Source organism: Melopsittacus undulatus, chromosome 2 (assembly GCF_012275295.1).
Source record: "Melopsittacus undulatus isolate bMelUnd1 chromosome 2, bMelUnd1.mat.Z, whole genome shotgun sequence".
NCBI lineage: Eukaryota > Metazoa > Chordata > Aves > Psittaciformes > Psittaculidae > Melopsittacus > Melopsittacus undulatus.
In genome coordinates, this window is record NC_047528.1 from 21,811,079 (window position 1) to 21,828,082 (window position 17,004).

The following is a 17,004-nucleotide window of genomic DNA, read 5'->3' on the forward strand; positions in this document are numbered from 1 at the left end:
TGTTTTGCGAGGAACTCTAATGCTCAGACTGATGCTAAGCAGCGTTATCCCAGTAAAACCATCTTAAAATAAGCATATATAAAAGTTTTTTAAAAGTATTTTTGTGTGATTCTCATTCCTGATGTGGCTTAATAATAAATTGCAGAGGAACATTTGTTAAATACATTGAATGAGCTGTGCTAAGTACATTGTGGTTTTGTAGGAACTATCCACAAAGAAAGAAAATCAAGAATGTGTATCAAGTAATGACTACTAAAATCTTTATGAAAAATCATGTTTGAACACACCTTTTGATTTATGGACACTGAATAAAATGTAATGTTAAAATTAAGCCTTACAGAAAAAAGATGTGTCAAATATTTTGCTGAGAAATCATACATACAGTTAGAACCTTTGCTACTTATGGTACATACTGACAAATCATGAATGAGTAAATGCAAAGCTTAATGGCTGTCAGATCCCTGAGCACAGACAGATATATATATCTTCTCTCACTCAAACCCAACAAAGGAGATCACCAGGAAAAGTTAGCTTATTGTGGGTCTCTGGCAGACCTGGGGACAGCTATGAACAGTTCGTTCTGTCTCTTGTATCCCTTATCTGCTAGATTTGCTCTGGCAGTTGCTGGATTTTCCTACCAAAGGGTGATCTGCAGCAGCTTTTGCTGTTTGATACCTGTACAGGCTTAACTTTGGACTATTCAGTCAGTTACTGCAGTAGCAAGTTGCCAGGATTTTACCCATGTACAGGGGCTGTGACAAAATACTAGCTGTGAACAGTTTATATCTCAGTTCAGTCTTAGCACAGTTTCTTACTTCAAGAAAATCACACCTTTGTAACAAGGGAATTTTCCATCTGCTAAATTTTAAAAGCTTGTAACGCAGGAGCACACCATTAGAACATCTCAGAAACTGGCTGCAAAAATCTTCTTTTGTGAAAGAAAGACCCTTACATTCACATTACTGTCTACTCCAGTATAAAAGTACATGCTTGAGGAAATGCTTTTTGTGTAGTGTAAGCAGTCAGATGTTCAATGTCAGCTTGTGTTTTTCATTAAGATTTTTCTTGCATTTGAAGGTTCAGTAATGTAATCAGAGCACATACCCGACTAGAATCAAGATACAGTAATAGCTCTGGAGGATCTTACGATGATGACAAAAGTAAGTTCTATTATTCAACTTCATGAAATTTCCAGTGTTTTGGTATGAGAAGAAAACATGACTGGTGGAGGCTTTCTGTTTAAGTTCTGTATAAACAGTAATGTAGCATCACCATATGGAGAGTGTCCTTATTTTACCTTCATACCTCATTTAGTTAATTTCCTTTATTTAGTGTGAGCTCAGTCAAACATGTTTAAATGCCAAGAGAATCTTCCAGACAGTAACACCTTGAACCTTTCATATATGGCAAGGTGAAAAACTTCCAAAACCACACCAGCGAGTACTTTGAATTGTGCCCATCACTAGTATTTCCCTCCAAATCAAGTGCTGTTATATGAGCCTGAAGAAGAGATTAAGGAGTTTCCAAAAATGAAGTCTTCTCTTTAGCTTTTTTCTGCTTCCTGCAACCAGTTTCTGCCTGCACTGTGCAAACCTGTGTTTGAGGGGAGAGTGAAATAGGGTTCCTGAGCATGCTTATTGTTCTTTATGTATTTCTACTAAATTGACTATGAGTGGACACTTGATGCTCAGCATAAATTCCAAAGAAGACCAAGGTATTTCTCTCAACTGTTGAATGACAGTGTAAATTTTCAGAGTTTGGTGGTTGGACTTTGTTTCTGGAGTGAATTCTATAGAAGCCAATCTACAGATTTTGGTTAGGCCCTAATCAAATGTAAAAAAGGCAAGACCTATTTATTGACTTTCATCTCTAGCTTAATAAAGCCTGGACAAATAATACAGAGGCCATAATGTCTTGTCCTGGTGCTACAGACACATTTTGGGCCAGTATTTTGACATAAAAAGTAAAGATCTTACATATTCTTTAATCCAAGTAGATTTTTGGCAATACTTTCCTGCAAAATAAGAAAACACTGTACAATCCAACAGGATAATTTAAAGTATTTAGACACTATTTTTCATAATTACAAAGAACAATATTTACAATATATTGTCTATGTACATACTGCAGTACTTAAATATACAAAAAAGTGTGCAACATATTAAATTCAGTGGTGTTCTGCGCACTGGTCTTGTTTTTCTTATGCCTTGCTAGTGCTGCAGCTACTAAAAATTCTTCAGCAGATGTTAACTGGAGCACCAGCACTAATCTGATCTGCATGAACAGTCTTTCAAAACAGAACAATGTTTGTATTGTCAGAACATTCTTCACAAGTAGCTGGTTTTGACAAGAGCTTAGACTAATAAAAGGTTAAGAAGTACTGATATTTTCTTTGCTCTTTGGAATGTCTCCTCAAGCCAGTGCCCAAACATTTTTCCTGTCTATACCTGCAAGCTTTATAGTACTGTGAAATTTGTGCACGGTTTGTTTTTCACAGGGGCCCTTATGCAAATATATGGATGCCAAGATATAAAATAAATAGAACTCTAAAAAGAAAGATTAATTCTTTTAGCATTTGTCATTCCACAAGATAAATAATGCAATTTCAATTAAGAAAGAGCAACTAATTCCCTCTGGCAGGCAGCCCAAGCTGTGAAGTAGTTGGTGGTATGGCTTCTCTCTTCTATGCAGTCTACTTGAGCATACATAAATTGCTGAGGATATAAATAGGGAACACAGCTCTGCAGCACAGAAACTCTTTTGTTCAGGCAAAGATTGTATGTTAAGATGCAAAATGCTTCTTTTTTTCTCAGTCTGCGTGTAAACCCATGAAAACATGAGTGTGTAGCTTGGTCTTAGTATGGACTTCAAGAAGCAGTTGTATGTGAAACACTTAAATGCAGTGATATTTTTATGTGAAAAGCATCTGTCAAACACTATCTGGTTAATCCTTAGAAGATAAATATGTGAAAATACTATACTTTGCTACATTATTAGGTCAGTTTATTCTTTATCTGTAGCTAATAAATCATCATGGGAGAAACAAGTAGAGGTCTAAATCAGAAAGATCTAAAGTGCCCCTTGGAAGACTAACATTGAAGAATGGGAATGATAAAAGTGGCATTTGAATAATAACTGGAGGAGCAGCTACTTCACTGAAGGACTCCTGAAGATCTAGAAACCTGAAGATGATTTGACAAAACCAAGAAGTGATGTGCTTTAGAGGACATTAGCTCTGATACTTTTGTAGGAATCAAACTACTTTTGTTTCCTGTGGCAAAGCCGAAAAGCATCAGATACAGGCTGTTAAAAAAAAGGAAAGTGCTAAGATTTTCAAACCAACCTAAATGCAGAGTTGTAATAATAATTAAAAATAATGCTCTCTTTAAAAATTCACAAAGGGCAATGTTTGGATATATGGGAAGAGCAGGCCTGGAAAGGATATTTTCTGTGGTAGTGTTCACAGACTGTCAGACCCGAGAAATAAAAACTGGCCAATGGGAAAAATCAGGAAGAATGAGGGAGATCAGAATAGAGAATGATCAAAGCTGAGAGAAGACACAAAGTGGTGGAAATAACTTACTTGACCCACATTATTGCAGATAAACAGGTGGAAGAAAAAACCTATTACTCACTAATATACAGCAGCTGTCATACTGAAATGAAGTCAAATTAATCTTCAAGAAATTCAAGAGATAATTCATCCCTGTTGAAAGAAAATTACCCTGAAGATGTTTTTTACCTTCCTTATGCCTCCTTCCTAATTTGAGACATTTAACTTCTGCCTTTGTAGCATCGCTCAGCAGGGCACTGGTGAGGAGTTGCAAGAATGTACACGGCCCCTTGCAGCAGATGGCTTCTGACAGCAACTTTGTTGGCTGAGCTTTTCTCTCATTTTTGAAGAGAAAGTCTGTTGCTTGGTGCTCTGTGATCTGGATCCAAAGCTACGAAGTGACAGCAGGGATTCAGCTGCCGCTCCTACCATTCAGTGCTGTGTGCCTGGAATCTCTTTAATTTCCAGCAGCATGAAAGAGGGATTAAAAATGCATCACTTGTTATTGAACACAGGATTTGCAAACTTCATGTTATCACATTATCCAAACAGCTGAGCTATTGAGTTAGCATAAACTCTGTTTTACTATTTCTCAAAAATGGGTAAGCAGTCTTGTATTTTATGCACTCTGTTTTAATGCTTTTCCACACAGATGATCCAGTTTCTCCATATACAAGCTGGTTATTGAATATTGTTGAAACCAAGCAACCACATCCTCTGCCCATGCCTTACAATGGAGGATGTTGGGCACCACTTGTGGACTATCTCCCAGAAACCATCACACCCCGGGGACCCCTTCATAGGTGAGCAGTTTCGCATTCTGACATTTCAGTGAGATGCTTCCTGTTACTGTAGACCAACATCAATCCAACTGTCCCACCACTCAGAACATCATAACTTCAGTTTCTGCTAATTTCCAGTGCTAAAATCAACATGCACTGAAGGCTTGCAGTTCTACCAGATTTCTACCAGAAAGCCTATTTACAATGTAGGAAATCACTTTCTGATACAAATCAGACTAAAGAAACAACTAGAAAAAAAAGGAACATTTCTCTTTCCCAAGCCTCTGTGGCTGTTATTCATAGCACTTTTCCCCCTTGATCTTTTATTCTAGCTAGGCTATGCATATTCTGAAATTCCTCTTCTACACAATTTTCACTGACAGTTAGAATGTTCTTTTCATTAATGAGTACTTACTTGCTTAAAGCTGTAACTGTGGTGCTTCAGCATTAATCATATTGAAAAGAAATGCTACAAATTTGGAAATGCAGAGATTGTTTAATTAATTAATAATTAATCTTCAGAAATAGCCATCATGTTTTCCTATCTTGAAGAGGTTTCAAACTGATACTGTGATATTTAATTTCCAGGTGCAATATTGCTGTTATCTTCATGACTGAGATGGTAGTGGATCACAGTGTGAGAGAAGATTGGGCCCTTCATCTCCCTTTATTACTACATGCTCTCTTTTTAGGTAAGACTAATAGAACAAGAAATAAAGTTTAAATGTAATCCTGTTCTTCTAGTTTAGTTTTGCTGAAGCTATAGAGTTGTGTTTCTTAAAGATTTTTGATTTCCTAAAAAAAAAAACAACAAAAAACCTGAGGCAGTTAACCCCAGAACTTTCAAACTTTTGAGTATTTTCACCAATTTCACCCAAATATGTGAGGTGGGTAGAAATTTGAAGATGATTGTCTTCCTGAAAGATTTCTAAAAAACCTGTACCTGCCTCCCACCCCTGCAAGAAAGTCCTATGAACCTTAGCCTCTGTACAGTCTGGTTTGTGCTGGGAAGTCAGCACATGCTTTAGACCTGGACTACACATACAAGTGCTGCCTCTTACATTTGAAAAAATACTGTGTAAGAGAGCCAAGGTACTGTACTGCAGAGATAGTGAAGGAAGGACATAGACCACTGGAAAGCAAGCTTCATTAATTTCACTGCTATTGGAGTACTTTGTTGTCACTGTCCTCCCTTACATACCTGAGCACAGAAACTATTTTTTCAGCATTTCTGTGTCTGTTCTTGACCATAACACAGTTCAGCTGGAGAGTGATACATTCCTTATCCTGCGACTTTGCATTGTGAAAAGCAAGTGGCCTTATTTTTTAGCACACAAAAGTATCTAGCATTATAAAGCCATTCTGTAACTTGCATGGTTGATAAAGAAAAGTTTTCACAAGTAAACACAGCTAGACACTTGTGAAATAAATGTGTTGGAATACTAGAGATTACAGTCCACTTTTCATTCAGTCACCATAGTTACCAGTAAGTCTATTCACTAGCACTCTGGAGAGTTGTTCAGTAGGCAAATAAGATTAAGTTAGAAGATTACAGTGCAGTGGTAGAATATATGTGATATACTTCAGTATACAGTGGAATAAGATACCTTATTCTCATTTTCTGCTACTCTTTTACCAACTATTCTGTTTGAAATCTTTTGATGAAATAGGGTGTTGTTTTTTTTTTAAATGCACACTCTTTATGCACAAAGAGGTTGGCAAGTTGGCCATGGTTGTTTTGAAGGAGACTATGAGCAGATAAGTAAGACCAAGAAGCACAGAACCTCCAAATACCTGCCCATAGGAGCCAAAGACACATTGCTGAGACTGTGGCAGTATTAGCAGCTTCATTTTTGCAGGCCAGACAAAACCGGCATGATTGAACTGTATTGGAAAACACTTTACTTGAAAGACCTGTTTGCTGCTGCCACTTCGAGTGATGAAGGAGCTACTTTTTAAAGAGTACTATATCCTGAGAAGAGAGGAGCTAAAGAAGAAAATAATTCAATTTTTCAGCACTGAAACTGCCCCTAAACAGAAGGAAGTGTTTTTAAATATCCTGGAAGATGCTGAAAGATAATTGAAAATTATTACTGCCACAGAGTGCAGTGTATTTCACAAACATCTCTTTCCTTTATATTTGTTATTTGTGAATTATTCAGGTTGTGTTAAAATCTTACAAAGAACAGTAATGGTAATCATATCAGAGTATTTCAGTGCTAGGCTTTCTGATTCTATTCTGCATCCTGAGCTAGTGGGTGATTTTTCATGGTACTCACTGTAGCTGAAGTTCAAGGGATTTTTTCTGTCAGTTCTTTTAATAAATCAGTATCTGTCTCTGACTGTTTGGACATGTTGTAAAACTGATGTCTATGCAAGAAAGCCAGATACTGAGATAAACAATGTAATTACAACCACCATCAAGAATTTCTCATCTTTAGAGGTTTTCCAGCCCTGTCAAATTAACACTGTAGTGAGACAATGCATAAAGTTGTATTGCCTCACATTGTTTTGTACTTTCTGTATGGGACCTCAGTCTGGAAACTAAATATACATATACATTTAAGTAAAAACACTAGTAACTATGTCTGGAAATACTACATCTTTTGTTTGATTGCACTGTTGCCATGATCTGCCTTGGAATTTTTGCTATTTCTGGAATGTGAATTTGTTTATTATTATTTCATATTCAGTGATTGCTGTAACCTTTTCTTTTAGGTCTTGACCATTACCGCCCTGAGGTCTTTGAACACAGTAAAAAATTACTGCTTCACCTTTTGATTGCATTATCTTGCAATAGCAACTATCAAGCCATTGCATCAGTGCTTCTTCAGACTAGAGAGATGAACGAGACCAAGACTCTGACAGTACAACCAGCATACTTACCTGAATATCTTTATACCGGTAATAAAGCAAAAGAAGAAACTAACAAACATTGCATTATACTGTGAGGTTTTTGAAAGTAGGAAATCAAGGTTAATTTCCTAAAATACCACAGTTTGATAAGGTAGTAAAGTGGCAAATATTAAAGGTGCCATTAATATTAATTTCATGTTAACTCCCTCAGAGATGCACCCAAATCATTATTAGATAACTTTTCATAATAGTGAAAAAGCCATCTGATGGAAAGTAAAATATATGATGTAGAATTTTAAACATTAATACAGCTAATAACTTCCTAACTTATTCCTCAGGGAGCCAGGACTACTTTAAATGAGGGCAATCACTCCTCAACCTTCAAAAGAAATGAACAAATAACTCCAACACAGGAAGAATATGCAGCTCAAATTTTCCATTATTAAGTTAGATTTTACATTATATACACCCTGCTTTATATCAGAGATACAATTCATTTCTGTCCTGAGATCTGTTTGCACATTAGGAACAGTACTTCAGACTTCAGCTGAGATGGGTGTTCTTTTAACAATTTACCTGTTTTTAAGAAGTTGGCTGGTAACAGTTTGTAGAAAGCTGCTATCTAGATTGGCTATTGTCAGGTAATATTACTAAAATCAAGAATACTGTTGAGATTTGAAGGAATCACGGAACCAATGTAGACTTATGGAGGCAGGATTAGTTGTTTGGGAAATAGTCAGGACCTTTACAATACAGTTAGAAATTACATTATCAAATTAGTGATATTTTTGTGATTCTTTAGGAATATAAAAAGAAGTAATAAATAGTTTAGCTTTATGAAGAATATTATTTGGTAACTGATTATTATGTTGTATGAGCCACAAAAAGAAAAAATAATTAATGAGAAGGAGTAGCTATTTCAGATTAATGAATTAATTTGGCCATTTGAAAGAGAACTGAAAAGAGATTACTGCCACAGAGTGCAGTATATTTCACAAATATCTGTTTCCTTTCTATTTGTAATTTATGAATTATTCGGGTTGTGTTAAAATCTTACACAACAATTATGGTTTCATTCTGGATAATGTCTGTGCAAAATTGCCTCATACATGAATTTCCTGTCTTGAATTGTGTAGATCTCTTTTCCAACACATGTCCATGAATTATTAAATACAGTATAAAATTCTTACATTAAAATTATATTATTTGTTTTTCTGCCAAAATGAAAAACACTTTTCACTCTTGTGTCTGAACAACAAAATTGGTACCCTGTGTCTGGGCCTCTGAAGTCGAAGAAGTTACTAAAACTTTTTATTTGTACTCTTTTTTGAGCAGCTAATATTAAGTGTGAGAGTGTGGGTGAGTAGCCATAGGAAAAATTCCTAACTGAAAATACTTTGGTTCAGATTTGTTCCTGAATGTCAGGCAACTGAATTAGGTCTCCTGACCTGCAGTGGATTTTGTCAGCAGGCCTGGGACTCCTGCTCCCAGTGTTCTTGCAAGTCCAATTTTTCTGTTGTTGATACAGCCTAAGATGACAAGCAGTCTAATCTTAAGAAAACTGGTCTTAGTTTCTAATTTCAGATCTTAAGTTGTGTGGCAAGCTTTTGATCTAGCAGAACTCTTACTCAGATGTTTAATCTTAATGCTGAAAATACTTAGTGTGAGTAGTCCAATGTTTACAGTTACTAAAGGTGTTGAACAGAAGCTTTAAGCATTTGTATCTTGATTGTCATTACATTTGTAAAATTAGGAGATCATCATTGTCCTGAAACTTTCCACTCTGCAGAGGCTTTTTCCTCATCAGACTAGCCCAGAGAAGTGAGCTGAACTTTGCATGCACTTAAGCCAACTTCTGAATTCACTTTACAGACAGTCATACTTCTGAATGTAAAATACCCTGCAACTTTTTTTTTCAAGTACTGTGGCCCTTGTGCAGTAAAAAGAAATAAATCTTGACTTTGATATTTTTCATTTAATATTGGATTCTGCATGTTTAGAACCACAGTACCATTTTCATTCCCATTGGCATTTGACACTTGTGTTTTGCACATATGTTCTCCCCTATGTTTCCCAGTAGAAGGTTTCTGCTGCTGACTCTGAAAAGAGCTGCTTGCAGATACTTTAATCTGCAATGGTGGTTTAACAGTGCATTCCGCCTTTATCTCCCCTCTTTTGACTGGCAGGTGGCTTTGACTTTTTGCGGGAATACCAGTCATCTCCAGTGCCAGACTCAGGCTTGAGCTCCAGCTCTACCTCCTCCAGTATCAGTCTGGGAGGCAGCAGTGGAAATCTCCCACAGATTACACAGGAGGTTGAGGACATGGATACTGCTGCTGAAACAGATGAGAAAGCAAACAAATTAATTGAGTTTCTGACAACCAGGTAATGCAGATAAGCAGAGGATACATTTGTACTCTATACTTTCATGTCTTCTCTTCAATTATCTGTAGAAACTTAAAAATCTCAGAAGAAAATTACTGAACTTTTATAGTAATTACAGACTCCTATTCCACTTTTATTGATACTTATAGAAGTAGATAGGTACTTAAAAGAACTACAGTGTCAGGAACAGCAGAAAAAAAATCTTGTCTGATGGGAATAAAATGTTTAATTGATTGATAGTGCTATGTTTGACAATGAGCTAATGGAAGAAAACAGTTTTATTATTATAAAACTAGATCTGAAATGTACAGAATGTAGTGAAAGGCCTTGGTGAAAGCAATATTAACTCCTGACTACAGCTACCAGATCCTACGCATGTTAAATAAAAAGTCATTGATTTGTTTCTGCTGCTGTCTAAATGGTATAACTTATATTTTACAAGGCAGGTTTTGTAAAATACAGTGTAAGAATATTTATTTTCTCGTATTTTGCTGATAAAGTTCTGTTCAGTTGCATTTTTTTCCAGGCAGTGATCCTGGAAATATCTAATTGCCTTTGCAGTTTTTTTAACAGACTACGTTTATTTCAGATAACTCAAAGAAATTTTGCACTTTGTTATGTATTTCTTTAAGGGCATTTGGTCCACTTTGGTGCCATGAAGATATCACACCCAAAAATCAGAACACCAAGAGTGCTGAACAGCTCACTAATTTTCTGCGTCATGTTGTATCTGTGTTTAAAGATTCCAAATCAGGTAGTAATTTTTTTTTCCTTTCATAACTATAAAAACATTCCCTGAAGGTCACACTGAATGTTTATCCTGTGACTCAGTAGATCTGCTTATGCAGAAGTACAACGTGTATCAAGTACAAGGATATATGACGTATAAAAGAACTGCTTTAAAAAAATCGTGGTAGACCGTACTGTGGCTTAATGTTAAATCAAACACTTCTTCAAAGCTGTTGGTAGAAACCCTTTTAATTGATTCTAGCAGATAAAAGCTCCTCTGTTTCCTGTTGGTAAAATATGTCACAGTTACTAAGTAAATGTACTTTGTTAATTTTTTTCTGGCAATAAATGTTTAGTTTTAATTTATTACAGTTTATGAGCTTAGGAAATGTATGGTTTGTATGTTCAAAACCAACACGGTCGCTGATTAAATATCTTCCAAGATCAAAGCAGAATACAGCATTGGTATTTAAGATCTTATCCAAAGCCTTCTGAGACTAATAGAAAGAATTCTGCTTCAGCTCGGCTATAGGTTTGGGAGTGTTCAGAAGTTATCGTGTTGCTGTCAGCAAGAATAGTGGATGGCTTGAAAGTTTGTCCAGGAGTTGTAAAAAGAATGAAATCAGATTAATAATTTCAGGTTTTTGCTGGCAAATGTTTACAGACCCAGAATTTTGGTTTTGCAGTTTATTTTCTTACATTCTGTATCAAATAAACTTAAACAGTGGGAAGTTCTCTCAAACATTTCTGCCTCTCCATTTTTCACAGGGTTTGCAGAATACATTACAGTGCATATCCTCCCCACAGTGCTGGTTCAGGCTGCTTATGACCCACAGTAAAGTCTGTCATTAACAAAAAAAAAAATAATTGGCACACTGTTCTTTGCTTAGGTTTTCATTTGGAGCAGCATCTGAGTGAAGTTGCTTTGCAAACAGCTCTTTCAAGCTCTTCAAGACATTACGCAGGTCGCTCTTTCCAGATATTCAGGGCCCTGAAGCAGCCTCTTTCTGCACATGCATTGTCAGACCTCCTGTCAAGATTGGTAGAAGTTATTGGAGAACATGGAGATGAGATTCAGGTAGGAAAGTGCACATAAGCTTCTTAGTACTGTTGATTTAGTGTATACTTAACTTAAAGTTACTGTTTTAATAAGGTGTTCTGGAGTCAAGTGATGCAAAGTAGAATGTGGCCTTCGAAAAGGTTACCTCTGAGTTCACTGAATTCATATGTACCTTATCAAAGCCTTTGTCAGGCTATTACAATCTTATAGCTCTAAAGAGAACAACTATAAAATATCTAGTAAATGTCACTCAAAATTAAATCTTCGTGATGACCATTTTTTCCATTTTCACATCATTAATTTGTGCTTAAGGAGCCCATCATCCTCTCTGCTGATGTAATCTGACATTGTGAAGTAGGCACTACCTCATTTCTCAAATGTTAACATCTGTTGGAATAAAAAAATCCACACCATCCATAACAGTACAAAACTTATGCTGACTTGATTTAGATTAGTGAACTATGATATTCACTTGATTTAGCTAAACAGACAGCAATTTTACAATCAGGGACTATTTATTGCAAGATTCAAGACTCAATAAAGAGAACTACTAGGTCTTAAAAAGAAATAGACTGACGTCACCTCCATATGTTACTCACATAATGAAACTGCCACAAGATGACAGTAATATTCTGTCACAACTTCTTGTGCAGAATTTAAATCGGTGGCCTACAAGTCAGAGGTTCTGTGTGCCATTACTAGTCCCCTGATGAAATATGTGCCCTTCTAGAATGCCCTCATAGATCATAGAGGCAGAAAATAAAGCACAGTTATAGTGACATTTTAATGTTCAGGGCAGTGGCATTGATCTGAATGTTGTTCTTTTTCAGGAGAAATTACAAATTTTCAGTAGGTGCCTATTCCTTTTATGAGCTGAAGATTTTAAAATGTTCACTGTTTTGAATGTTTTTGCTGAAATGATTACTCTCGTGTATTAATAGGGGTATGTAATGGAGGCACTACTTACTTTGGAAGCAGCTGTGGATAATCTGTCTGAGTGTTTGAAGAACAGTGATCTTTTGACGGTATTATCACGGTAAGAGCTGTCCTCCTAACTGTATCTTTTCTTTCAATGTTTCGTGATAATAAGTGTACAGTTCTGCAGACTGACAGCCAAAATTGTTTTTAATTCTACCACTGCTTCGTTATATGCACATTGCCACAAGTCATTTCACAGTTCTGTGTCTCTTATCCCCATTTTGTTCTTACCTGCCTAGACTGTAAGCTGTACTGCTCTGGTTTGGTGCAGCACCACATGAACCTCACTTCAGTCATGTCTGTGAGACTTATAGAAGAAAAAATGACAGGCTGCAGTAGACAGTGTGATGTTTTCCTTTTCCTATTTAAATATTTATTTGCAGTTTGATAAATGAAAAACTTAACATGAGCCAGCAGTGTGTGCTTGCAGCCCAGAAAGCCAACCATATCCTGAGCTGCATCAAAAGAAGCGTGACCAGCAGGTTGAAGGAGGTGATCTTGCCCCTCTGCTCTCATGAGACCTCACTTGGAGTATTGTGTGCAGTTCTGGTGTCCTCAGCATAAAAAGGACATGGAACTGTTGGAACAAGTCCTGAGGAGGGCCACAAGGATGATCAGGGGACTGGAGCACCTCCCGTATGAAGACAGGCTGAGAAAGCTGGGGCTGTTTAGCCTGGAGAAGAGAAGGCTGCATAGAGACCTCATAGCAGCCTTCCAGTATCTGAAGGGGGCCTATAGGGATGCTGGGGATGGACTCTTCATTAGGGACTGTAGTGACAGGACAAGGAGTAGTGGGTTAAAACTTAAACAGGGGAAGTTTAGATAAGAGAAAGAAGTCTTTTATTGTAAGGGTGGTGAGGCACTGGTATAGGTTGCCCAGGGAGGTTGTGAATGCTCCATCCCTAGTGGTATTCAAGGCCAGGTTGGACAGAACCTTGGCTGACATGCTTTAGTGTGAGGTGTCCCTGGCCATGGCAGGGGGTTGGAACTTGATGATCCTAAGGTTCTTCCCAACCCTAACTATTCTATGATTCTGTGAATATGTACAAGTTTCAAGCTGTGCATTCACACATTGCAGTGTATGTTATATGTTTTGGTTTCAGTTCATCTTCACCAGATTTAACATCAAGCACCAAGCTTACAGCAAACCGGAAGAGCACGGGACAGCTGAATGTAAATCCTGCTAGTGGTAACACAGCCACTGCTGAACGAAGCAGGCACCAGAGAAGCTTCTCTGTACCCAAAAAGTTTGGAGATGTGGACAAGTCCTCAGACCCCCCACGCAGTGCCACACTAGACAGAATTCAAGCGTGCACCCAACAAGGCCTGTCCTCTAAAACAAGAAGTTCATCTTCTTTAAAGGACAGTCTCACTGACCCATCTCATATTAACAATCCAACCAACCTCCTGGCCACCATCTTCTGGGTTGCTGTGGCCTTAATGGAATCAGATTTTGAGTTTGAATATCTAATGGCATTGCGGTTACTGAATAAACTTCTGGCTCACTTGCCACTAGATAAAGCTGAAAACAGGGAGAAATTAGAGAAGCTACAAGGACAGCTGAAGTGGGCAGACTTCTCAGGGCTTCAGCAGCTACTCCTGAAAGGATTCACCTCCCTTACTACCACTGATCTCACACTGCAGCTCTTTAGTTTGCTGACACCAGTGTCTCGAATATCCATGGTGGACTCCTCTCAAGCTATAGGTAAAACCAGTATACTTTCCTCTGTTTCAGTTTCCATTGCTTTGACATTTGATGACAGATTTCATTAGGCTATCTAAACAAAACCAGAAATGGTGCTTTTTTGTTGTCTTCTAATATAACATGCTGAACTTTTGCTTTGAGCTGAGTGGGCTTCTTGGAGATTTCATAACAATATAAGATGATTCTGAAAAGCCAGTCTATTGCACAACAAGGTTTTGGAATGCAGTCATGTATTATTTAATATTTCATTTCTAGGGCTTAGCAGTGTATATCTTGAGTGCTGACAAAGTAAACAAATAAGGAGTTGCTGTCAAATGTTCTAGAACCTATTATGGCCAGTTTATCCATTTAATTATTTTCAGAATATTTCAAATTACTTAATTTGAAATTAGTGTTTAATTATATTTTCTCTAGAAATATAAATATTAAAAACTCTTGTGCACTTTTTAGATAAACTATAATGGCACATTAGTGTGTGAGGAGAGAGGCCTGGGCTATAGGGAGATAAGGTAACATTTTGAAAATCCCAGTTATGTAGACCTTATTAACCCAGTTATTGACTACTTCTTAATTATTTTTCTTGAAGAGATTTTCTGTGTTGTTCCAGCTTTTTACTCTTCTGTTTCAGTCAGATATTTATTGAGACAACTGTGTAGGCTTTACAATTAAGTCATAACAAGTTTAGATTCAGAGTAAGGGAATGAATGCCATGAACTGTCTGCCCATCTCTTAACTGTGTGGTGCCTGTGTTGCAGACTTTGGGTAATTCACACACGGGTTGTGACAATACCATCTGCAGGTATCTTTTATTTTTCCTGAGTATAGAGGAAGCCTAGGGAAATTATGCTCCTAACTTAGACAATTTGTTTAAATAACGTAGAACGAAAGGGAATGAATGTTTAGAAAGTAATTTTCATAGATTAGATTCTTTCTTTTCAAAAACCAAATCGTGTCTGCATTTATCTCTTGGCTTCTGAGTTCTAAGCCCCTACTTGAACTAGAGCAGCTTTTGTTATGGCCCCCAGTTATAGTTGCTGCCTGTATTTCATCAGCTTTAAGCTATGAGCTGTTTTAGAAAAGCTGAATCCCAGCTCCAGGCAGAGCCCTTATACTAATGACAGCAGCTGGCACTTGGTGCAGGAGCCACCTCCTACCTTCAAAAACACCCACTTGAGTAGTCTCATTCTACCAGTTACAGCAGAATTTTGATTCATTATTATTATTAACTTGAACAGTATAAAAAAATGAAAGCTGTGCCTGGCAGCCTGACCAAAGCAGTTCATTTATCAATATTCACTGAATTACTTTTTGTGTTTTAGCAACAGTAAAAGAAATGCCACCAGTTAAGACTGTCAGTAAGATAGTTAAGTGGAAAAGATAAACATACTAACAGGAATAAATTATATACTTTTGTGCGATACTATATATTGTAAATACCTCTTTTTGTGGTAATGTTTGTATAAATAGATTCATACTTCCTAATAGTACTGTTGCCTAAATGATGTACTGGATTTTCAAACTAAGGCCCCTTTAAGACAAATATGGCATGGCCAGTGACATGATCAACTGGACAGTATGTGTGGGTTTATGGCTAATGTAGTATTGAAACAATGACTTCCCACAAAACACCAATTTCAAGATCACTGGGACTCTTGCTGTCCAAATACACATTTTGTTCTGTATTTTTCTTCTAGGATTTCCACTGAATGTTTTGTGTCTTCTGCCCCATTTAATTCAGCATTTTGACAACCCAAACCAGTTTTGTAAAGATATAGCTGAAAGGATTGCTCAGGTATCAAAGTTACTTACTGTTTTGTACACCCTCAAACCCATAAATGCAGTTGCCTGGTTTTTAATGTGTTTTGACATTTATATTCAATTAGGTTTGTTTGGAAGAGAAGAACCCCAAGCTATCAAATCTTGCACATGTCATGACCCTTTATAAAACACACAGCTATACAAGGGACTGCGCCACCTGGGTAAATGTGGTTTGCCGTTATCTTCATGAAGCATTTGCTGATATTACTTTGAGTATGGTTACATATTTGGCTGAGGTAAGTTTTCAAAAACTCTACTGGTTAACTCTTCTAACAACCCGCAGAGCTGAAATCTGCATGCAGATAACTGGGGCTCTCTTTAACTGTTATTTATATTATAATTAAGACTAAAAAGCAGAAATTAACAGAGAGAAAGGGAATTATGTAAGAAATCATTATTGATCACTAAAACAAAAGGCAGCAAAGGTCTGCAGGATTGATACATCTTAAAGCAGCTTCACTCACCAGCTGGTCAGATTTTTCACTGTGAAGCAGAGAGAAACTGGACAACTTTTATTTAGACCCCGCTGAGCAAAATAAGGGATGGACTAATTCCAAAAGGCATTTAGCAGCATAAACAAGTTATCATCTGCTACTTAAGGATCTGATTCTTGCTAAAAATTTGTATGCATTCTTCTAAAGCTGAATGGGATCATCTTGCTGCCCAGGTTTTCCCCTGTGCTCATTACTTAATCCTAACATTTCTCATGTGTGGAGTATACAGCTGATGCAATGTTATTACTGAGGATCCAAAGCTCAGTTCTACTCTTTAGCTTAATGCTACTTTATCTTCTGCTTCGTGTGTCAGGTCAGTATCAGGACACCATTTTCTTGCAGAGTTACCGGATTTATCCCTTCACTTCCCTGCTGTAGTGAGATGCCTTCAGTCTCCCCTCTCATCCAGGGAGAAGACAGTTCTGTGTTCATAGACCCATACAGTCATAGAATCATTAAGGTTGGAATAGACCCTTAAGATCATCAAGTCCACCTAGCACTGCCATGTCCACCACTAAACCATGTCCTTATGCACCACATCTCCATGTCTTTTAGATACCTCCAGGGACACTGACTCCACCACTTACCTGGGCAGCCTGTTCCAATGCTTGACAACCCTGTTGGTGAAGAAATTTTTCCTGATA

General features: G+C 37.2%; 1 protein-coding gene across 1 annotated transcript in view; it reads left to right on the plus strand.

Moving 5' to 3' along the window:
- Positions 1 to 17,004, plus strand: part of FRY (FRY microtubule binding protein) — a 162,477-nt gene that overhangs the window by 105,581 nt on the left and 39,892 nt on the right. Inside the window, exons 36-46 of the mRNA XM_005147610.3 lie at positions 1,078 to 1,160; positions 4,206 to 4,356; positions 4,924 to 5,027; positions 7,054 to 7,239; positions 9,378 to 9,576; positions 10,209 to 10,330; positions 11,196 to 11,383; positions 12,307 to 12,401; positions 13,447 to 14,048; positions 15,743 to 15,840; positions 15,932 to 16,102. Of these exons, the coding sequence (XP_005147667.2) occupies positions 1,078 to 1,160; positions 4,206 to 4,356; positions 4,924 to 5,027; positions 7,054 to 7,239; positions 9,378 to 9,576; positions 10,209 to 10,330; positions 11,196 to 11,383; positions 12,307 to 12,401; positions 13,447 to 14,048; positions 15,743 to 15,840; positions 15,932 to 16,102 (1,999 nt within the window). The remainder of the gene's footprint in view (positions 1 to 1,077; positions 1,161 to 4,205; positions 4,357 to 4,923; positions 5,028 to 7,053; positions 7,240 to 9,377; positions 9,577 to 10,208; positions 10,331 to 11,195; positions 11,384 to 12,306; positions 12,402 to 13,446; positions 14,049 to 15,742; positions 15,841 to 15,931; positions 16,103 to 17,004) is intronic.